The sequence below is a fragment of the Gobius niger genome, assembly GCF_951799975.1.
Source record: "Gobius niger genome assembly, chromosome: 7".
In the NCBI taxonomy this organism is placed as follows: Eukaryota; Metazoa; Chordata; class Actinopteri; order Gobiiformes; family Gobiidae; genus Gobius; species Gobius niger.
The window spans coordinates 15,046,327-15,070,972 of record NC_136858.1 but is presented as its reverse complement, the minus strand read 5'-3'; the positions used below and the strand labels follow the sequence as shown (position 1 = coordinate 15,070,972).

The 24,646-nt window shown below is 44.0% G+C and overlaps 1 protein-coding gene across 3 annotated transcripts in view; it reads right to left on the bottom strand.

The window, feature by feature from the left end:
* The window catches only part of LOC306965443 (protocadherin-15-like), a 494,180-nt gene that overhangs the window by 207,555 nt on the left and 261,979 nt on the right, over positions 1-24,646 (bottom strand). For all 3 annotated transcript variants that reach the window (XM_079559864.1, XM_079559865.1, XM_079559863.1), the window contains 3 exons: positions 20,699-20,869; positions 13,994-14,102; positions 13,435-13,547 (listed from right to left, as the gene is read on the bottom strand). In XM_079559864.1, coding sequence (XP_079415990.1) covers positions 13,435-13,547; positions 13,994-14,102; positions 20,699-20,869 — 393 coding nt within the window. The remainder of the gene's footprint in view (positions 1-13,434; positions 13,548-13,993; positions 14,103-20,698; positions 20,870-24,646) is intronic.

The window sequence follows — 24,646 nt, the reverse complement described above, 5'->3', positions numbered from 1 at the left end:
CAAGTTACTGCACATTGTTACAGAGCACATTACATTGTAATACATTTAGTTAGGTACACTGTATTGTAAAATAAAGTGTTACCCAAATCAGTCACTTCATTCCTGTTACCAGTTTTTAAGGTGTAAATCTAATGGGTACAGCATGTGCCTTTGTGCTAGGTAGCATTAGCTTGCGATTGGCAAATTGGTGTAATTTAGTCATTGATTGACTGCGGAATTCTTCCGCAGTCAATTATTGGTTTTCATGTTCTTTATTGATTGACTGCGGAATTCTTCCGCAGTCAATTATTGGTTTTCATGTTCTTTATTATTATTCCTCTTCCATCTTTTTCCCGATTTTCTAGAGCTTTCAGCACCTTCATGCTTTGTGCAATTTATGCAAGTTATGCATCAAAATGTTCCGCATGTTGAGGAGAAGGGTGCTATTACTTTTGGGACTTCTGCAACTTAAGGTTTTTCCGCAATTGGCCAAAATGTCGGAGATTTTTCCCATTGACTTATAATGGGGCTGCCGCAAATCCATGCTTTTCTGCACTTTTTTCTGCATTTTATGCAATTTCTGCACTTTGTGCATGTTCAGCTTATGCAACTTGTGGGTTTTGAGAAAAAAATGGCCTTCTGCAGTTTTCCATTTTTTTTATACTAGAGTTTGAATTTTTTGCATTGGTGTGTATGTGGACCTGTCACATTAGTGTGTATGGGGTGAATCCAGCCAATGGGGAGACTCCAGGCCTTTCAGCCATTTGTGCAGCTTCTGCCAATCAAGCACTGAGGCCATTTCAACAGTTTGACCAGTTTATGGAATATAAAAGTATATGCAATATTAATAATTTATGCAAAGTAACCACTTTATGGGATTTAACCAGTTAATGCATTTTAAAGCGTTTATGCATCTTAAGAGTTTATGCCATTTAGGACTTTATAGGAGTTTATGCAATTTACATAATTTATGCAAATTGACCCATTCATGCATTTTACCACTTTATGCAGTTTATACAGTTCATGCAACATGACATTTTATGCATTTTACCAGTTTATGCAAATTAGATTATGCAAATTAAGCAATTTATGCAATTTGAACAGTTTATGCAATTTCTGCATTCGCTTCCCGCAATTCCGCAGTCAATCGCAATGGCGCAGCCATTGCATTTCTAGTTATTATTCCTCTTCCATCTTTTTCCCGATTTTCTAGAGCTTTCAGCACCTTCATGCTTTGTGCAATTTATGCAAGTTATGCATCAAAACGTTCCGCATGTTGAGGAGAAGGGTGCTATTACTTTTGGGACTTCTGCAACTTACGTTTTTTCCGCAATCGGCCGAAATGTCGGAGATTTTTCCCATTGACTTATAATGGGGCTTCCGCAAATCCATGCTTTTCTGCACTTTTTTCTGCATTTTCTGCAATTTCTGCACTTTGTGCATGTTCAGCTTATGCCACTTGTGGGTTTTGAGAAAAAATTGGCCTTCTGCAGTTTTCCAGTTTTTTTATACGGGAGTTTGACATTTTTGCATTGGTGTGTATGTGCGAATCCAGCCAATGGGGAGACTCCAGGCCTTTCAGCCATTTGTGCAGCTTCTGCCAATCAAGCACTGAGGCCATTTCAACAGTTTGACCAGTTTATGGAATATAAAAGTTTATGCAATATTAACAATTTATGCAAAGTAACCACTTTATGGGATTTAACCAGTTTATGCAACTTAAGAGTTTATGCCATTTAGGATTTATGCATTTTAAAGAGTTTATGCAATTTACATAATTTATGCAAATTAACCCATTCATGCATTTTACCACTTTATGCAAATTTGATTATGCAATTTCTGCATTCGCTTCCCGCATTTCCGCAGTCAATCGCAATGGCGCAGCCATTGCATTTCTAGTTTCTGTTACCATTCTGAAGTGAAAAAATCCATTAAAAAATTTAAAAAAAGAGAGACTGTGTTGGCCCCTACAATTTGTTGTACAGTTATGCTCTATACATATGGCCTATTTAAAAAAAAAAAGAGAGAAAAAATTATATATCTATATATATATACTATATATTTTTAAGATGCACAGTGCTAGTACTTCACAGTTAGAAGGTCCCAGGTTCGATTCCCACCTGAACTGGGCCTTTCTATGTGGAGTGTGCATGTTCTCCCCATGTCTGTGTAGGTTTCCTCCGGGTACTCCGGATTCCCCACCAACATATAGCACATAAAAATAAAGTATACTGAAAAAAAAAAGGTCCACATGAATGAGACTCAAACGTTTTGTCTCATTCTTACATAATAATTTTCAGTAGGCCAGAAGTGAAATAAACGGCCCTCAAGGCCATTACATTGCATTACAATTACATTAAAACTAATTCAGCATTTGTTAAAGTAGTTTTGTGTGGTAGAAGGTGAAAGAGTAGTTCGTTCCCCCTCTGGCAGCTACAGTATGCCGTCTGTATCTATCCTCTTACCTGTCCCGTTAAGTGCACTTAAAGCACTTTCAGGGCCAACATTGTACACACAAATTTAATGTAAATAATCTATAGGCATTAATGAAAATATCTCAGACATTGGTAATGGTAAAAGTGTAGTAAAAGAGATGGAGAGGCTGCAGGTTGTGCTGTAAAGATAGCCATATGTAGCTGAAATAGCAGAAAGAATGAACGGAGCTGGAGCATTTGTGTGATTGATTGGAGAAGTAATTGAGAGGCAAAGGTAGCAGACGAGACTGAGAGGTGAATTAAACATCTCATAAACCAAATGTGTAAACATAACAAAAGTTTTATCAGTTGCTATCGAGCCGAAAAGTTCAGCGAGCGTGCACTGTCTCATTGAAGGCAGTCTGCTCACAGGGCACGTTCCTATCCGCGCCGCACATGCCGCTGGTTCCTCCCACAGCGGGCCCTTCAGAGACACGCCGCTTTGAACACACAGATGGAGAGGGGGAGTGAGACGACTTCAGCCCATGCCATGACCTGGAACTAATTCTGAACGCTAGCCCAATTTCACTCGGCTTGTGTTGCACAGCGCCGATTGTAACTGAGGAGTCCACGGCTAACAATGAGAAGCAAGAAGCCAGGACACTGTGCGACCGCTTGTTTGTTGACCCACGCTGAAATATGGGGCTTTCAAGAACTGCCATGACAAGCCAATTCTAACCCGGGGCGAAACTACAAGAAAACAAGATTACAATCAGATTTTAACCAGGGCTGCACAAGAACTGAATAACTTGTTCTTATAGCTTATTTATGAAATTCTGCATGTCCAAACGTTTTCTGAACATGAAGATTTATCTAAAGAATAGTGGCAATTGTTTTCAAAAAGTCATCTTCTCTAATCTTTTCAAAGTTTTATTGACCCCAATGTGGCTATATTTGTTGTCTACATCAGGGAAACCATCTCCACACAGAAAAAAGTCATATCTTATTACCTCATTTTCTTGTTTTGTTTGCAAAAATACTTGTTCCAATAGCAGACAATGTTACTTATCAACTCAAAAGAAGGGAAAATATACTTATTTCAAGCACAATTTTTACATTAGTTTTGAGTCATGATAAGGTGGACCTATACAGTGCTGTACAAAAGTATCTGCCCCCCAGAAGCCACATGCAGGCTTCTGGCAAACAGTAAACTTATGATTTGTGCAGTGTACGACTAATAGTTGTTCTGTGGACAGTTTCCCCCACCTGAGCTGTAGCTCTCTGCAGTTCATTCTGGGTCATTATAGGCTTCTTGGCAACAGCTCTGGTCGGTGTGGTCCTTGTTCGGTCAGTAAGTTTAGGAGGACGGCTGGGTGCCATACTCTTAACTGTACTTTGAGAGATGTTCAAAGCTTTGGAAACCTTTTTATAGCCTAACCCAGCTTTATACTTCTCAATAACTTTATCTCGGACCTGTCTGGTGTGTTCTTGGACTTCATGATGCGGTCTGCTCCACAATAGTCTCTTAACAGACCTCTTAGACCATCACAGAGCAGCTGTATTTGAACTGGAATTAGATTACACACAGGTAGACTCTATTTAGTCGATGGGTCAACATGTGATCATTCAGAAATCATCAGGCAACTTCTGAAGGCAATTGTTTGTACAAAAAGGAAAGGGGGTAAATAAATACTCAAAACCATGTATAAATTTAATTTTACTTCACAATTGTGTGTCACGTTGTGTGTGTCTTTCACGTAAAATTTCAATTAAATATATTTATGTTTATAGTCCATAGCGTGGCAAAATGTCGAAAAAGTTCAAGGGGGGGGGGCAGATACTTTTGCACAGCACTGTAGCTTCATGATTAGTCTATTGTGGATGTTTTTGGATTGATTTTCTCTTACTTCGGCATAACCTTACTGTGCCCCATCTCAATCGTAGAAGCACAACCGTGACCTTTCTCCAGCCTTTTTACACACAAAAAAGACAAAACATATTCACACCGTGTCAAGCAGAAACCCACAAGTGTTCGCCTTCTTTCCTACATTTTGGGCACCACCTTCAACTTTCGTTCCCTCTGAATAACGCTGGCCACTTCTGCAAACCCCCGCCACAATCCGTCAAGCTTTACACCTGTTTTCACTTCAGGCCGCAGACTATTTCTCCACAACCTTCTTACCGCGAGTGATAATAACCAGCACCTACACCGAGCTGACCCCGCCATCCAATCTAGCGGGACAAGCACCCAAGGGTGAAAAGCAGCCGTTGACAGAGAAAGCCCACGCACGTCCCTGGGTATTCAGCGCTCTCTTTCTCAACGTTTACTCAGACATTTAGCGGCTGAATGAGGCGGGAGGAGATGGGCCGGTGGATTACACAGCCCCCAGGTGGCTTTGGGTCTTTAGCGCCTGTCTCCATTTCTGGAAGGTAGTGCTAAATGGCCTGCGCTCCACTGCTGCGCTATAGTCTAGAGGAGAGCAGGTGCTATGGAAAGTCAATGTTTATTACTTGGGAGAGATTGAGGGTCTGAATATCTGCACATTGTGATTTCTATTATATACCGTTTGGGGTAGAAAATGTCCCGCCTCTACGAGGTCGTGTTGTATTAATTTCAGCCCATCGTTATTGCAATCATTTTTCCAGATGTTTTTGACCTAAAGGTTAGTTGGTTCTAAAGATATCACTGGCTCTTCATAACTCAAGCTTAATTACATGCCAGTTGGATAAAAATGTGTGTTCCTCATTTTGAGTATTTATCACTAATGCTTTTACAAGACAATCCTTAATAAAACCATTTGCACATTTGAAATGAGTCTCCTGACAAAGTCATTTCTTTTTTTTTTTGGTAAGCACAAACAACATAACAGTGTGCCTTTGAAAGTATGCACCATGGGATTGAATTTTTCAATTTTGCACACCACCAAGTCCTTTTGGAATGGAATTTAGCGCTTGCATATTCGATTTCTGGTCCACCATTTCCATCACCAAAATGAGTCCTTTCAGGCCATGCTTCTTCTAGATTAAATAAAAATGTTTCACAAAGCGGATTTGGGTTGCAGTGGATGGATGAACAAATTCTAGTGCTGCAACTTTTACAATGACAAAGGAGACAAGTGACCTAAAGGTGAGGTTACCAAAAGCCTCTTTTCCACTGGCTCACACTGCACAGCCCAGTGCCAGGGCCAAACCGGTCTGACCAGGTATACATTTTGGCACTGAACCCAGATGTGAACAAACGCTGTACGCTGATTGTCAAATGAAAGAGTGAACAGCCTTCATTATAAACATGCAGGTCATACAGATTTAATATTTCACATCATACCGTTGTTCTAAAAGGGAATTTTGCCAATATTGCCCCTGTTAGCTCAGCTTAAGCTTGAGTTAGCCTAACATTTGCATGTTGCTCATAGTTCGTCTTTTAGCTGTTTCTTTCCTGTAGTATTTGCCTTGGCACCTCTGAATGATTCCATAACTCCCACCAGAAGGCAGCTTTTGTCCACATTTGTTCTCATCGCAGCTTATAAAACTTTTAATGAAGTCCCGTACAGCGTGCACATCTGTGGGGGCACCGCTCACAACAACTGCAGTTGTGTCATGTAGTGGAAACACAAGCATGTACTGGGTAGAGTCGATATGTGACAAGGTGTGTACATAGATCGTAGTAGAGCCGTGTTAAGATGGCTATAATTATTGTGACCAGAGGGGTATGCTACCAAGCTGGTTGAACTTGTCCTGGATTAGTTCCTCTAACCCGGAGCCTCTGGATAAGTGGTACTACAAAGCGCGCTATCAGACGAGACACAGACACAGTTCACCTCTAAACTCATGACGAATATATTATACAGCGCCATGAACGTCAGGAGTCGGAACCGAGCAGGAGAATGTGTTAACAATTTGTGTTAACAATCTTTAGAACAACTTAAATGCACTCGTACTATTATGTGAATGAGAAATAAGCCTTTTACATGTAGTCATCTAAAAACTGTGTCGTACTACTTTATAAAACTTTATAAAATCCATGCGCCCTTTCAAATAAAGGACTTCTCTCTCCGCTGCTCAAGGTGCTTCCTCCTGCCCCCTCTCTGCTCCTCACTCCCTACGTACATCGCAGAGTTTGGGTGACAAAGTGGGGAATAGAGCCCTGCACTCCCGCGGGAGTCCCAACGCAAAACAGTGCGGCGCGGGACACATTTTTAAAGCTCATTGCGGGCGCGGGAGGGGGGCGGGACGGCAGAGTGCGGGAGCGGGCGGGTGGGACGATAAACTGCTGTCCCGCAAACTAAATAATTTTTCATTTTCATTTCATTTGTTCATTCCATTTTGATAACGAGAGCATTAGTACCGCAGAATCACTGTGTTCACGCTCAAAATTGATACAGTTATAGGCTCCAGTCACTGTAACACGGACAAATGCAGACTGGATCTATCAAGTCAAACACATAACAACAAACGCACGCGCAATGAGTTAGTGCAACATGGCATTCAGCCAGACTTTACTCCACAGAATCAGCATAAAAAACACTACACTCACTGTGCACTCGATCTTCTGGGGATCCGTCGAAGAACTTGCTGCTCTTCACGTCTTTATCCAATGATTCTCTCTTGTCGTGTCGTCATTAGCGCCATTTGGAAAAACTTATTTTGCATAATCCACAACAACAGGCCTGTCTTCACCTGCCCCGCGCCCATCACCGCTTGTTTTACATGTCAAAAGTTGTAAATAAGCCCTAACTTATCCATGGTGTGTGGCTACTGTAACCACGCGTTGTTGTTGGGCGAGGCAGCGTGAGAGATGCATTCATGGACCGTAGGAAGTGCGCACTTCTGCCGCCGCTCCTCAGGTGCAAAAGTTGTTCCGCTGGCTTTTCCTCCTCCTGCGGTCGTTCCTCCTGATGTTTGGGAGCCAGTTCTTGCCACCCCTATTGCCCCCCCCGCTGGAGAACCCCACTGTTATATATTTGTCCACATTTTCCCCACGTTTGTGGATAAAAAGGACAGTAAGAAGTGCGCCTTTCCCGCACTTCTCACGGTCCCTGAATGCATCTTCCACGCTGCCTCCACTGACCAAAACAACAGCGCGTGGTTACAGTAGCTACACCATGGATAAGTTAAGGCTTATTTACAACTTTTGACATGCAAAACAAGCGGCGGTGGGCGCGGGGCAGGTGAAGACAGGCCTGTTTTGTGGATTATAAAGTTTTTCCAACTGGAGCTGAGGACTGACCCAGAAGATCGAGTGCACAGTGAGTGTAGTGTTTTTATGCTTATTCTGTGGAGTAAAGTCAGCCCTTAATGTGGCTATTACACGGACTTATCTGACATGAAGCGCGTGCGTTTGTTGATGTGTTTGTCTTGATAGATTCAGTCTGCGTTTGCCCGTGTTACACAGTGACAGGAGCATAGCTTAGTTTGGGGTTGAACTGGTGTGACTGTCCCATACACCGTGAAAAACCATGTTATACACAAGGCTATATGGACAGGCCTGAGCTGGTCTATTTGCTTTTTGTGTAACCCGATTTGGCAAGAGCCCAATGAGTCAGGGGAGAGCAGGGCGGAGCAAGACGTCCCTGCTCTGCCCCGTGTGCGCGGCCCGAGGTCTGTCCACACGTCTTCCTGCACTGGTCATGACTCCTGCAGTGCAAACGTCCCCATTTTGCATATTGCGGGGTTTTTGCGGGCGGGAGCGGGACAAAACAACACAGATGCGGGCGGGAACGGGAATAAAAATTACAATCCTTTGCGGGATGCGGGCGGGAGCGGTACTGCACCATGCGGGGGCGGGCGGGCGCGGGACGGAAAAATCGGTACCGCGCAGACCTCTAGACTGGGTGGCAGTCAGAGGCGGGTGCCTCGACGACCTGGTCCACATGCACAGCTTCTGGCGTTCGGGACATGGAACGTCACCTCGCTGGGGGGGAAGGAGCCTGAGCTTGTGCAGGAGGTTGAGAGATACCGACTAGATATAGTCGGGCTCACCTCCACGCACAGCTTGGGTTCCGGATCCCAACTCCTGGAGAGAGGCTGGACTCTCCATTTTTCTGGAGTTGCCCGCGGGGAGAGGCGGCGGGCTGGGGTGGGTTTGCTCATATCCCCCCAGCTCAGCCGCCACGTGTTGGAGTTCACCCCGGTAGACGAGAGGGTCGCGTCCCTACGCCTTCGGGTCGGGGACAGGTCTCTCACCGTTGTTTCGGCCTACGGGCCCAACATCGGTGCAGAGTACCCGGGCTTCTTGGAGTCCCTGGGAGGGGTACTAGATAGTGCTCCGACTGGGGACTCCATTGTTCTGCTGGGGGACTTCAACGCCCACGTGGGTAACGACAGTGAGACCTGGGAGGGAGTGATTGGGAAGAACGGCCTCCCCGATCTGAACCCGAGTGGTGTTCTGTTATTGGACTTCTGTGCTAGTCGCAGTTTGTCCATAACGAACACCATGTTCGAGCACAAGGGTGTCCATAAGTGCACGTGGCACCAGGACACCCCTAGGCAGGAGGTCGATGATCGACTTTGTACTTGTGTCGTCTGACCTCCGGCCGCGTGTCTCGGACACTCGGGTGAAGAGAGGGGCTGAGCTGTCAACCGATCACCACCTGGTGGTGAGCTGGATCCGCTGGCAGGGGAGGAAGCCGGTCAGACCTGGCAGGCCCAAGCGTGTTGTGAGGGTCTGCTGGGAACGTCTGGTGGATCCCTCTGTCAGTGGGGTCTTCAACTCCCACCTCCGGAAGAGCTTCACCCAGATTCCGGGGGAGGCGGGGGACATGGAGTCCGAGTGGACTCTGTTCTCCTCCTCCATTGTCGATGCGGCTGCTCGTAGTTGTGGCCGTAAGGTCTCTGGTGCCTGTCGTGGCGGCAATCCCCGAACCCGGTAAGGGATGCCGTCAAGCTGAAGAAGGAGTCCTACCTGGCCTTGTTGGCTTGTGGGACTCCTGAGGCAGCTGAGAGGTACCGGCAGGCCAAGCGTGCTGCGGCTCGTGCGGTCGCGGAGGCTAAAACTCGGGTCTGGGAGGAGTTCGGGGAGGCCATGGAGGAAGACTATCGGTCGGCCTCGAAGAGATTCTGGCAAACCATCCGGCGCCTTAGGAGGGGGAAGCAGTGCTTCACCAACACTGTTTACAGTGCGGGTGGGGAGCTGCTGACCTCGACTGGGGATGTCGTCGGGCGGTGGAAGGAGTACTTCGAGGACCTCCTCAATCCCGTCGTCACGTCTTCCAATGAGGAAGCAGAGGCTGGGGACTCGGAGGTGGGCTCGCCCATCACCGGGGCTGAAGTCACCGAGGTGGTGAGAAAGCTCCTCGGTGGCAAGGCTCCAGGGGTGGATGAGATTCGCCCTGAGTACCTTAAGTCTCTGGATGTTGTAGGACTGTCTTGGCTGACACGTCTCTGCAACATCGCGTGGCGGTCGGGGACAGTGCCCCTGGATTGGCAGACCGGGGTGGTGGTCCCTCTCTTTAAAAAGGGGGATCGGAGGGTGTGTTCCAATAACAGAGGAATCACCCTCCTTAGCCTCCCCGGTAAGGTCTACTCCGGGGTGCTGGAGAGGAGGATCCGGCCGATAGTTGAACCTCGGATTCAGGAGGAACAATGCGGTTTTCGTCCTGGTCGTGGCACACTGGACCAACTCTATACCCTTCATCGGGTGCTCGAGGGTTCGTGGGAGTTCGCCCAACCAGTCCACATGTGTTTTGTGGATCTGGAGAAGGCGTTCGACCGTGTCCCTCGTGGTGCCCTGTGGGGGGTGCTCCGGGAGTATGGGGTCCGGGGCCCTCTGCTAAGGGCTGTCCGTTCCCTGTATGACCGCAGCAGGAGCTTGGTTCGCATTGCCGGCAGTAAGTCAGACCTGTTCCCGGTGCGTGTTGGTCTCCGCCAGGGCTGCCCTTTGTCACCGGTTCTGTTCATTACTTTTATGGACAGAATTTCTAGGCGCAGCCAGGGGCCGGAGGGTGTCCGGTTTGGGAGCCTCAGAGTCTCATCTCTGCTGTTTGCGGACGATGTTGTTCTGATGGCTTCAACGAACCAGGACCGTCAGCACGCACTGGGGCGGTTTGCAGCCGAGTGTGTAGCGGCCGGGATGAGGATCAGCACCTCCAAATCCGAGGCCATGGTTCTCCACCGGAAAAAGGTGGTTTCCCCTCTTCAGGTCGGTGGGGAGTCCTTACCTCAAGTGGAGGAGTTCAAGTATCTCGGGGTCTTGTTCACGAGGGAGGGACGGATGGAGCGTGAGATCGATAGACGGATCGGTGCGGCGTCAGCAGTGATGCGGTCGCTGTATCGGTCTGTCGTGGTGAAGAGGGAGCTGAGTCGGGGGGCAAAGCTCTCGATTTACCGATCGATCTACGTTCCCACCCTCACCTATGGTCATGGGATTTGGGTCATGACCGAAAGGACAAGATCGCGAATACAAGCGGCCGAAATGAGTTTCCTTTGCAGGGTGGCTGGGCGCACCCTCCGAGATCGGGTGAGGAGCTCAGTTACCCGGGAGGAGCTCGGAGTAGAGTCGCTGCTCCTTCACGTCGAAAGGAGCCAGCTGAGGTGGCTAGGGCATCTGTTCCGGATGCCTCCTGGTCGCCTCCCGCGGGAGGTGTTCCAGGCATGTCCTAGCGGGACAAGGCCTCGTGGAAGGCCCAGGACACGGTGGTGGGACTATGTCTCCGAGCTGGCCTGGTGTCGCCTCGGGGTCCCCCCAGAACAGCTGGAGGAAGTGTGTGTGGACCGGGAAGTTTGGGCATCTCTGCTGAGACTTCTGCCCCCGCGACCCGGCCCCGGATAAAGCGGAAGAAAATGGATGGATGGATGGATGGATAAAGTGTATTGTCTTGTATATCAATGCAGACAAATAGTCTGTAAGTTTTTTTTTTTTTTTTTAACTATAACATAAAACGGTCGGCATTTTTCAACATTATCAACCATCAGTACTGTCAGTTGAATGGAATTAGAAGTGGACTCAAATTCCTAAGAAAAAAATTCAACGTATATGTGGATTTGAAGAATAGTTATTTCATTACAGGCCTCTGCCATCTATTTACACAACCTTTTAGTAGCATTGCTTTCTGTCAACACTCCTGCTTCCTTTTCTACAGTGAAATGCACACCTCTTTTATAGCGGAATCCGCCACGACTGCACTTACAACGTACAAACATCTACACTGGCGAACATATATATATATATATATATGTTTTCCCTCAATTGAAATGTCTGATCCGGCACTTGCGCAGCCCGTTTAACGCGCGTTCAGGCTGAGCTTTAAGATCAATGGAAAAATCTGTACGTATCACCTCACGGCCAATTTGTGCTCACACATATACATAGAACATGAGCCAGCTCCACCACATACTGCGCGGTATCAAAGCCCTCTCCTGTCTAGCCCTTTACCCCCTGTGTTCCCCGCCCCGTGAAGCAGGTACATAAGACTCACTACCAACTCTCCGCTCACGTCTCCCCCCCTACCCCCCCCCCCCCGTCTCTTTTGCCCTCTTTGGCTCCATCCTCTTTGAACTGTCTCGTTCTCCTCAAGACATGCAAAATGATCAATCTCCTCCCATCTCCCCCCGTTTCATCTCCTGGTGGTAAACATGAAGTTCCAGAGCGCTTGGAGGTGTCTGGAGGAATGTTCACTTCCTCCCCACTCGGGTGAGCAGGGCGGGGTCATGGTGAGGGAGTTGAGGGCCGGAGCGAGCCGCGATGCAAATTAGGATTCAGAAGGAGCGCGACGGTCCGTGGGGCTGTTGAGTCCATAAATCAGGGCATCTTCAGCGCACTCGTCCAAGCTGGAGATAAGGTTAATGGCATGCAGGGCGTAGACGAGATGGTAAAGTGGATGGGGTGAGGTGGATGTGAATTAAAAGCAAGTTTATTTTGCTGTATCATTATCTAAAGCAAGCTCTGGAGAGACTGCTTATACAGTGTAATCGCACTGAGGAGTGGGCGAGTTTCAGTGGAGGCTTCTCAATGTCAAACTGCACGCCAAAAGCGACCCAAATCTGATTTTTCTTTGGCCACGATTTGATCCAAATCACGACAATTGCCTCATTGATATGAGGCCCCAAATCAGACACTTACTGTGGCTTCAGTCTGAATGGCCAGGTTGTATTTATCTGACCTAGAAGCCAACAATGCACTACAAATGCAGTTATTATGAAGTTGGCAACTATACTATTCTCTCCTGGACTGCACAGACGTCCACTGCTCCACAAAAGAGCTACCTGACATCCTTCTTAAGATGATAAGCTTGTTACTGCGTTGGCCTTGTTGACTTCGCACAACAACTTCAACATAGTACAAGAGGTACTATGTTGAAGACTATGAAGAACTCCAGAATGGTAATGCACTGACTGACCTCTCCCTTTAGGCCACAGAAATGCATGAATACAGTGGAAGGTCAAAAACTCAACATTTGCATACTGAATCTGTGAGAGAAAGGATTTCCTGAAGTGTTTTCACAACTGTCCAGTGTAATCGTACAGCGTGCCAGATTTTATGATTAAAGAGGCTAAACAAAAACGGTTAGGATCTAAACTTTAACCTCTTAACCCTCACCCAAACCGACTACATTTTTACCCAAATGTAAAAGCTTCTTGAAAAAAAGTGACAAAAATGAGACGAAAACGATGATGAAAATGCAACAAAAGAGCGACAAAAACATGTCAAAAAACTAGTGCTGGGCAATTCATTGAATTTTAATCTAATCGTGATTTTAATAAAGGTCGATCACGATAATCGTGTGGTGCGTTTTAATCTAGGAGAATTGGCCAATCCTGTCACAGTCTGGACGGGGCAATGCTGCAGCACCTGTCAGGTCAATCCCAGGGATCAATCGGCCCAAACAAACAGGGAGAAGACAGAAATGTGTGACAAAAAAACGCGGCAAAAATGAGGCATTACTCTGGCCGACCTTTCAGATTTGGAAAATGCACTCGGTGAAGGCAGGGGTTAAGAGGTTAAACAAGATCTCCCGGGTTCACACACAGGAAGCATGCTTATGAAGCACAGTCTAGTCCATAGTCACTCTTTTGGAGCCGTGCTAAATAAAGCTGCCTGGTTTACCTTAATGACCAGGGTAAAGCGCTGGTACTGGTCTCTGCTGATGGGCTGCAGCACCAGCAGTTCTGCCGTGGTCTTGTTCAGGGAGAAGTACTGCGCATAGGTATTTGGCTGACCTGAAACAAGCAGTTCACATATACAGTACATTAGATGGACTCACTGCAGGGAAGGAGCAAGGAAATGTCAGTTTCAGTATCTTCCAGCATAATCATTTGGTACAGTATTGGTTACAGCCCAAAAACAACAGCTGGTGTTCTGTTTTGTTTTGTTTTCATTACATTTTGTGAAGCTATCCTCTGAACAGAAATTAGATGCTTGGTTTACACCGGGAAATCCCCCATGCATGTGTCTTTTGGCACTGTGTTAAGAATAAACAATTACGCCGGTAATTGTTTGCACTCTCTAATATTACTTGCTGTGAGTGTAAAATACCAAATTCAGTAGCTCATAAGGGAAATGATGCCAGTGCTGAAAAAGAGCACATCCTATCAATTTGTTATTAGCACCTCCCCCCTCCATTGTGAGATCAATAAAGTCCGATCGTATCTTATCTTGAACTCACCGACCAGGATGAAGTAGAGGATGTTCGGACGGTCCGATGGGGGCTGTATGTTTTGGTCCATATCAACGGCCTGAATCGAAGGGGTCACATTCAGAGGATTCAGCTTTTTCTATAACAGGGGGTGAGAAAGAACAGTCAACTAAATGCCAACGGACTAGTTTGCCAACACACCGCTGGCAAGCGGCGCCAAGCTGTCACAACGGCTTAATGTATACAAGGGAAATAACACCAGCGAATGATGATGCATGCTTCAAACCTTCAAAATGACATTGCAATTCTTGAGGGGGGGGATAATATTCATCATGTGCAAATGGATTAAGCTTTTGTCCTAAATTGACCCGCCTATGAACTTCCTTCTACTAATATAATAATTAATATTCACACGCACTCTCCACTTGTGCACACAGGGACCCCGAACTGAGAATTTGTATGCGACGCCAAATCCACAAGTTTGCCCTGGTAATTATCGTGTTTTAGAAAAGCGATCACATGGGCATTCTGCTCATTATAGATGTTTAAAAGGCTGCCGTGGTGAAATATTCTCGCTTCTGTCGAAAGATGAAGAACTTCTTGTAAAAAATGGGTCACTGAAACTCCTGATGTTGGGGCAATGTAGAGTGCTTTTGGGGAGCGTGTAAAACAATGTTGTGAGACGTCCCAGGAGTAGGATCTGTGGCTCCAGGCGGCTCATTATACAGCTTGGTTTTTTTGCATAACTACTGCCTAATGCTGTACTAAGTAGAGGTAAAAATCACAAAACAGCATTCAACTGAAGTTCAAGTTACTTAATATTGCTCATTATGAGGTGGAATCACTTAACAAATTGAAATTCTTCGGTGGGCTCGATCCGCTATAATATTATACCATTATACTTGCTGTGTAGTCATAAGGCTGTATCTTAAAGTACGTGCCTCGGTTCCTGAGAAATCTAAGCTAAACAGAGGCTAGTTTTGATCAAAATCACAGATATATTTCTAGATTCGGAGATAATTAGGGTTTGATCAAACCCTCTCCTTTCTGATTAACTCCTCTCCTCCTCTCTCCTCTCTGGACGAACACTAACGTTATGGGAAGAGGCAAATGCCTAAGTCAATTTTCAAGGACAACATTGTTGACACGTTTTGAAACACTGCGTGTTATCGATCACTGTGATCGAGCGTGTGCATTTAAACAGCTGGTTCTTGGATTGAAGACTTTTACAGGATGTTTCTCAGCCATCCTTGGGCCGATTTTAACCATTTAAAAACTCAGAGAAATGTTCAAATCTCAACTGTTTCGATCTTTCCATGGGAAAAGAAACGCAATAATACATTTGAAATGTCCATATCGTGACTTTTCACGTTTTTGATCCTCATTTCTTTCACTTCTGTTCATCACAGAGCTACCCAAATCACACATATGGTGTATTAGAGTGTCTAGTTTCGCAATAAAACAAAAACACAAAAAAATGCAAAAACAAGTTTTTGGCACTGTTAAAGTCAGCCATGTGACATGCAAACTAGTTCAGATAGTGGTGCTATTTTAGCATTTCTTACGCATGAAATTTGCATCTATCCTCCAATCCCAGACACATATGTTTATTATCACAAGTGAATGACCTCTGGAGAAGAATTTAAATCCCCCATAAAGTGTACTGTATGTTTATATCGGCGAGATACTGCTGACTCTACAAGGCCCCCACACAGGAAGTTAGCTGGAACTAATATTACTTTGATGTGTAACATTCCATGCACTGAGCCTACCATAGAAATAAAGAGAAGCATGTGGACTGTTAGCAAGCTGGCTAGTCCGGGAACCTTTTTAGCATTCGCTAGCCTGCTCAATGTATTTTTTCTTTAGCCATTAGCATTTAGCCCTCATGAATGATTCTGATGTTTCCAGCTGCACATTTAGGTGATATCAAAGCCTAATTAGGAATCATGAATACGTATTCTTCAAAGACACTTGTGTAACTGTGCAACTTTGGCTGAGTTAATAGCCAAGATATTTCAACAAAATTAATAACACTGACTTGAATGTTGTCCTTATACTTTACTTTAGTGATTACATTGGTTTGTAGATTCTGTTCAAGCGCGTGTATGTGGAAAGCCTTTGGTGAGCAACCAAGAAAGGTCTGGAGAGCTACTGGTTGGAGATCCCTGATATAGAGCCTGGCTACACCATTCATTTGTATGGGGATAAAACGCTCAATTCAAACAAGATAGATAACAGTATTTCTGTGATTTCTATGGAGCTTACCGCTACTGTTGTTCCACTCACTATTGCTGCTAGAGTTTCTTGTATTTCTATAGCCACTACGACAATATCTTTATCTGACATAACTATACTACTACCACCACCACTATTTCTTTTTTCAGTTTTAGAAAGAATAATTCACCTATAGTGTTGACAAAAATGTATCATGAAGCAGATTTCTTCAAGGAGTGTACACATACTAAATATATCACTTTCCCATCAGTGTCTGCAAACTGTCATATGTTTAGCACACCATTGAGCACAGGCATCCTTAGATAATACTAACTGTCCACATGCCCGGCCACGCCGCACCACGCCACTGCTGAGAGCTCGCCCACTATCGGCGCAGGCATCCGCGCGGCTTACAGTAGTGTGGCAATCCTCTCCTCTGGGGCCTGTGCTTATACCCATCATCTCTGGAATAATCCAGGCTCCCCCTCCCCTTACCCAACCCTCCCCCTTTTACAGTGTCTGGAGGGGCAGGCGCTAAACCCAATCCCCCTGGCTCTGCACAATGATGATTAGCCATAATACCCTTCTCCAGCAGTCATTATCCGGCAGACTCTAGAGCCCGCTGCATACCCCCGGGGCCCGGAATAAACGCAGATCAACTTAATAATGCCTGTCTTGTAACCACGATCAATTACAATAAACTAATCAAATTCGGAAAAGCTATAGACTCTGCTGCGATTCCAAATGGTTGCACTGCAGAACGCAAACAGAAATCCACAAAGCCATAAAACAACATACTTTCCATTAAATTACGATAAAATAAATAAATAAAATAAAACATGGCAGATTTATACTATCAGGATGAATGCATTAGTTAGCAATACTGTAAGCATGTTGAAAGGAAAAAATTAGGTTATGAATATGAAAAGAGCTTTGGCGTGCCTGGCCGTTGCTCCCAGGTCCTGCACACTTTGCAGTCTGCAGAGCTTTTACAATAAATTATACATAAAAGCCAGCAAACTGTGAACGGAAAACACTCAGCGCCTTCTCTACAAGCACGAATAAGGCATGTTGTGCAGGAGATTAGACCCAATGTGATCCATGTGTGCTGTGTTAAAAGCTGTAGGTCAGAAGTAGAATGTTTCTTTTAACTATTTGAGAGAGAGATTACCCAGTATTAACATAGCAGTAAATGAAAAAAAAAAAAGGAAAAATCTACTATTCTGTAAAAAAGGCAGCTAAATGAACAGAATTCGCCCAGTGCATTTTTTAGAGAACCGAATAAAGTGTCGTAATTTGTTGTTGTTTAAAAGAAAAACATCTCTCCCAATGTAAGTAAAAATGACAGATATAAACAGCGGTGTTGAATCCACATTGAATTAGTGTTCTGCACAAAAGAACTAATCGAAATAAAAAAAGGAGGAGAGAGAGTTTCACCACAGAAGCCTCTGAATCAGAAGTGCTTTAAGGTCTAACCATTGTCTGGGAATCAGAAGGTCTGAGCACATGCTTTCAGTCGACACTTTTCTCTATTGCTCACTCCAGATAGTAATGTTTCTCGAAGGGCATCTGGTGCGAAACTCGGATGCACGTCTCTTTTACACAACAACATGGAATCGCCTGACGCACGGCCTCACTGAAAACTTTGGAGGAGGGAGTTTCATATCCAGAGTGGCCTTAGAAAGCCACAACAAAGAGGAAGAAAGAGATGAACTGTCTTTCTCCTTGTGTTCACAGCTCCTCCTCCGTTATTAAAGGAACAGGCCACCGTTCTTCCATACTGTGATATGTTCTTACCTGAGCTTAGACGAGTTGACGCGTACCTGTCTGGTCTTTGTGCGTGCCCGTGGGAGAGCGTAGTAGCTTCCAACTTCACCCCCGTTTGGAGCCATAGGAATATGCTGGGAGAGGCCAAATGCTAACAACATCTTTAGTCGTTTTGCGTGACTGAGGGCACGCACAAAGACCAGACAGGTACGTATCAACTCGTCTAAGCTCAGGTAAGAACATATCTCAGTATGGAAAAACGGAGGCCTGTTCCTTTAAACAAGCCGCAACCCCAAATTGTTTCCAGTCCGAAAAAACACTTTCACACATCTAGATCCTCAACAAGAGAATTTATATCCACATTGTGGTCGAGCAGTAAAAGCACATCATGGACACAGGTTGTCTCATTATTTCAGCGGTTCATTACTTCGACTCTCTTTATATAAACAGATAAAACATACTCTATAATTAATCTCTCGACTGAAAGACAGTTTATTCGGGAGCTCGGTCACTTGGCTGGCACACCTTCAGCCCTCAATCTCAACAGCAGAGCCCGGGGCGGAGTTTCCGTGATGGTACTTCTTGGAATGTTTATTAACAGTTTTGCCTTTAGTCCCATGCGTCAATGACAGCTAAAAAACCCTTTCCAAGGTATGTTGTTTTTGTAAAACAGATTGGTGCAAATGCCTCAAGCTGTTGCTGCATTAGCCTACTTGTTTATTTGTGGATCTTTCTAATTATTAAATGCTTTTCGGGTGATTTATTATGCTCCCCTGGCCCTTAAAAATCAGATCCATCGTAAAAATGCTGCAAGCTCCAGCTAACAAGAAACGTTTTAGACCTGGATGTGAACATTGTCAGTGTTTAAGCCTGTCTCACATTTCCAGGGTCACTGTTTCAGACTTTAGCTGCAGAAAACTGAAACAGTGTTTAGTCCTGACTTTGGGCACCAGCAGGAAATCATTCCCTGACTTGTACACAAACAGAGCTGGTTTAAAATATACCCCGTAACAGACCAGAAATCAGCGCATAGACCTGAGCACTGGCCTAATTTGGTTCAAGTCAGGGCTCAATATGTATTTATTTTTAGCCACAATTTACAAGTAGCCCCATTTTGTTGCTACTTCCCTCCCTTAAGAGCACCATGCTTCAGCGTAATGCCATGGAGCAAAACACGATGTGCCAAAGCAACTATATCCAATGTCACGACCTTCCAGCCTTCACTGAACTGAGGTCAGAGGAGCCCAATCCACTCCTTGATATCCCCTCACTGAAGTAAGTCATTCATATGCAGGGGAACCAGCAGACATGCATACCAAATCTGCCCTATCCAAACACTAAAGCGCCGTCTTTATCTCGCGCTCCCAGCCGAGCTCACTATCTGGCCCCGAGTTTGTCTTGTGTCCGTGGGCTGCAGCGGCGTGGAGCTGTCATCCCAGGTCAGCTCACCTCCAGCGGCTGGTGAGCCATGTGCTGCACGGGCCAACAGAGCAGAAACGGCCCGGGAACAAACGCCTCGGCTGGGGCAGGGTTACTGAGGCGGCCGGTGTGTGGACAAGCGTGGGAGAAACTATTATTACGCTAATGACTAGTTACATAGGGGATATTTATGTTCCATGTCAAATAATAGCATTCTTGCAAAACAAATACAGTGGAAAGGTCGCATAATTTATGCAGCGGGGTTGGGGTTCACAGTAGTGGGTATATACATAAAGTCATTTGGAGATAAGATATAGCAACAATTTAAAAACACATTATTTAACAGCGCTGAAATCATGATCTAACTTTTAAACAAGCCTTTCAATATTTTGACATCTGGCTGCTTTAAAAGACACTTGTTTAACAGCCAGAAGAGCGCTGTTTTGCTGTGGCATTTAAAATGAAAATGAAGTGTTCCGCGTCAGTCACCATTTTGGTTTGAGGCTTATATTAATTATGAAAAAAGAGAGAACGCTGTTGGATGACGTGTTTTGAGGACACAGTAAAAAGATTAATAGTCAGTATTGCGTAATAGCATTAATCAGCAAGAAACATCTCGGTAACACTTTATAATAAATACACCTTATTAAATAATAAAGGATGAGTTAACACTTAATTCATCATGAACAATTTATTAGTTAAGTGTGACTAACACTTAATAACTAGTGTGTGAAGAACTATTCATTATGAGGCATTAACCACTGTAGTTAAGTAGTTATTAAGTGTATTAAGTGTCTAATGAATTAATTGATGAATTAAATGTTAGTTTGTTGTTTATTCAGGCTACATAAGGTGTAGTTATTATAAAGTGTTACCCATCATCTCTTATCTGACCCTGTAACCACTTAAAGAAAATCTGTGAACCCAGAAAATCCTAAAATGAAAATAGAACCCAAACTACGTATTCAGTGTCTTGATGCGGTCAGGGTTGTAGTTTATCTTTACTGGTATTTTGAAAAGAAAATGTTGAAAAGAAAAGCTGTATGTATGTCTTTTGACAAATAGACAACTTTATACCAGGGCAGAAAGCTTTATAGTAAATGTGGCCCCCAACGTCACAACACATTACAACAAAAGTTATGTAACATTTGTTTATCTAGTGTTTATTTTGCCAGTGTTTCCTGAGCTGAAGAGGGTGTGGGACTCCAGGGTTAAAGCAGACAGTTTTTGGAGGTCCATTTGTTTTGACACATTTGATTTGTATATTCACAACTTAGTAGTTCTGATGCTTAGGTTATTTTGTTTGTTTTCGAGCCCTTGTCTGACTCTTACCGGATCCGTCACCTCCGGGATGGCCACGCGGTAGGTCAGCGGAGTGCAGTCGTGAGTGTTGTTGACACGATAACACGGTAGGAACATGGGGCCCAGGTCGTCTCCATCCAGGACGTCCACTGTCAGGGTGGTGGTGGCCGTTCTCCTGAAGGGGGGGTATTGTATACGGTCCTGGAGGAGAAACATAAGTGATAGGGCAGTATTTCATGTCTCGAGAGACTTACGGTTTTGAAAACAATATATACAGTACAGAAGAGGTCAGAAAAAATATATATTATAATTTTGGAAATTACAGTCCGCAGTTCGCCCGCGGGCCTTAGTTTGGACACCCCTGATCTAAAATATACTTTTGAATACATTGAGCAAATCTAAGAGGCAAACACAAAACAATTCATCTCATATGCAAATACGGTGGCACAATGATCCCAGTTTTGATTCCTTGGCCTTTTTGTGTTGGAGTTTAACAATGCCCAGTAGGGCTGTAAGATATATCGTTATCGTATCAACATCGAGATAGGAACATTCAAAACATTAAAATAGAAAAAAGCAAGATATAAACGAAATAGATTTTCATCAATAAAACTGCACTCTTTATTATTATGCTTTTATTTTTCTGGAAAATGCTTGGTTTTCACCATCCCATAGTTATATCATATCGTATCAATATCGAGATATCTGGCATGAATATGCCAGATAATATGTGAAATTTTGTCTATATCGTTCAGCCCTAAAGCTTGCCCAGTACAGGAAAAAAACGTCAAATTATTAATACATAAAACAGAGACCAAATGTGATTAAGTACTCTCAAAATGTGGAAAACACTGTCAATATTTCAGAATTTCCCAGCATATAGTGATATTCATACTGATACTGCAACAGAAAAAGGTGCTTTACTTTGGGCTACACTTGTAAGTTCCGGCCTTTAAAGACGCATGCTTCTGAAGGACTAACTTTTGGACATTTAGTTTCCTTGATATCTGCACTTGATCGAGTGTAAAGAGTTGGTTTTGAGAGCTGAATAAATACATTCTTACCTGCATAATCTATTTCTAATACCAAGGATATGCTTTGACCCCATTTGAACTTAAGCTTAAGTGTGTACTCTTTTCCAAGTCAATAGCACTTGCATAGGAAATACACATGAAACTCATTGGCCTTTTCCTTAGAAATTAAGTTCTTTGCCAAACATTATGAAAGTTCCTTGTGTCTGAAAATGCTATAATTATTCAATGCGCTTTAATTGATTCATCTAAGCCCAGTTTTGAAACACAACACCAGAGAGGTCAAGGTTACCTCTTTCTGCAGAATACAAAAACACATATTTCATATATTCAAAATCATTTCCTTCTGCTGATACCGCTGCTTCCCTGAGCAGCGGCCAGTCAAGTGAGCAGCGTGGCACTTCAAAGGCTCACATTGTGGGTATAATTGAACTCTCGACACAAGCTGAGAACATTTCTGGTAAATAGCACATCTCTTTTTCCTGCCTCTGCCCTGATAGTCTGCAGAGTGCAAACCCAAGAGTTCTGTGGAGGGCCTCTCGTCAGGCTCCAGGCCAGATTCTCTGCTCCGTCATCCAATAAATGAGAAGGAACCGTAAGTCAGGCTTCTGAATGTTCAGCTGTCCTCTACTTCACATTTGGAGCGTTCTCAGGATTTGTCTCCTTATCTAGGCACCGAGCGGAACAACTTCCACGTGCATTCCTTTTAAAGTGATGACAATATTGCATCTTTATAGATAGCATTAGAGAGCAGTGTAGATCGCTGGCAACGAGCAGACGGTGGCACAAGGCCAACATGTTTATGTCTCATGATATGGGGCGAGAGACATGGAATGCTCATAAATATTAAAACTGTGTCTGAGTCTTATAACGATGATTTATTATTTAAACTCTTCATTTGGTGGTGAAGGACGCTGCTTCGCATTTTACAGCACAGTCAGTTTGGTACTGATGGAAAAAGCTCCCGATATTCACCATGTATTTTTCATCATATTAGGTGTCGGCTGTCGGGAGGCTCGTTTTTGGTGAATAGAGGTTATGCGGGTGATGTCATTACACAGCAAAGGCACGGCAGTTAGCATTGCATCACGGCTTGTCTCTGCACACGGTCAACTTTATGTTTGGATTTGGAGCTGTTATTGCGTCTTTCTCACGTAGGAGTTCTTTCATTTGAAATAGGCCAGTGACCCAGGTGCATTGTTGTTGATCACATGACGCACTATCAGCCGCACTGTTGTATAAGCAGCAAGGTTCAAAGCGTATGGAAAAAGTAGCAGCTTTTACAGTGGTCTGGAAATGATTGTATATACAGTATTAACTATTTTACTCTGCAGAAAGAATGTAATAACTTCTCTATTGATTTTTAGCGCTAATTTTCTATCCATTTAAGATGAATAAAGTTGGTAAAGGAAGTTGCACATGATTTATTTTTGGAGCAAAGCTCCTAAATGATCACACCCACTGTAACCACCAATCAACTGATCTGAAATCAATCAACTTCTATGATCTACTCTGTTTGCGTAAGTTTTTATTTTTATGAACACAAGGCAGATATTTAACTGTTAAAATGTACTTAAAATGTGTAAAGAAGAAGATCGATAGTAAGTTAAATGAAGTTTCTCCCTGTCTATGTGCAGATCGAATTTTCCATCAGATTGATTATGTGCATTCCCTCTTTCAGATACTCGTAATGACATCGCAAAACTACTACAGTGTTGCATTTTCTTAAGTGTATAATGCTGCGTAATTGAAAGAAGAGCAGCGGCCCCCAATCAGCTGTCCCTCTCCACCTTCAAGTCACTGTCCGCACTTTCCATGACAGTGAGGTCGAGTCTTTTAGCCAAGGAGAAACGATGAGTGAAAGAAGCTTTCTGTTTGAGGACACAGAATCCTTCACTCAGCAGGAATAGAGAACTAAGATTCAATGTGCCGCTCAAATACTCCAGTTCCTCAGATCCAAATCACAACAAGTTGGAAAAAAAAGACAAGACCTCACAGCTCTGACAGTGGAGGGATTCTCTAAAATGAGGACGCTTCAGGGCCATTTCTAAACAACCCAGTCCAGATGGCTAAGTGAAGCTCTTCTTCCACAATTTCTCCACATCTTCACTAACAGTCCCAATGTGTGACACAACTATTGCTACTAGGGATGCACCGATCCGATACTGGTTTCGGATATAGCCGACACTGGAAAAAATACAATATCGGCTACAAATATCCGATACTGAACCGATACCAGTTTTGGCTCTCACTGCTTGAAAACACAACTTTCACCAAGCTAAATGAATATGAATATGGACATGATCATTTTGAAGCTTAGAACCTGGAGGATTCAGTCGCTAAGTTACATTTAAGCTATGAAAACGTTTTTTGCAAAATGACGCGGTTAGCAACAGTAAGCTCTATGCTACTATGATAATAATAATAATAATAATAATAATAATAATAATAATAATAATAATAATAATAATAATAATAATAATAATAATAATAATAAAAATAATAATAGTATGCATTAGTCTTATATAACGCTTTTCCAGAGCTCAAAGTCGCTCTACAATTTTGTGCCTTATTCATTCACTCCATACTTGGTGGTGGTAAGCTACTATTGTAGCCACAGCTGCCCTGGGGTAGACTGACTGAGGCAAGGCTACCAGTCTCCTCCGACCACCAACCACTCACACATTCACTCCATTCACCCAGGCTTCCTGTTGTTCCCTCTCAGTCTCCCATCCAAGTACCGACCAGGCCCTTCCCTGCTTAGCTTGTGAGATCTGACGGGATCGGGCAGAGCAATGTCGGTATGGCCATGATAGAAATACCTAGTTTTATTTATTTATTTATTATTAATGAATAACAACAATTAATCTGTAACATCATGACAAGACTTTATTGATCTCACTCTGGGGAAAAGAGACCATTTTTCACTCAGAGAAAGCCACTTTAA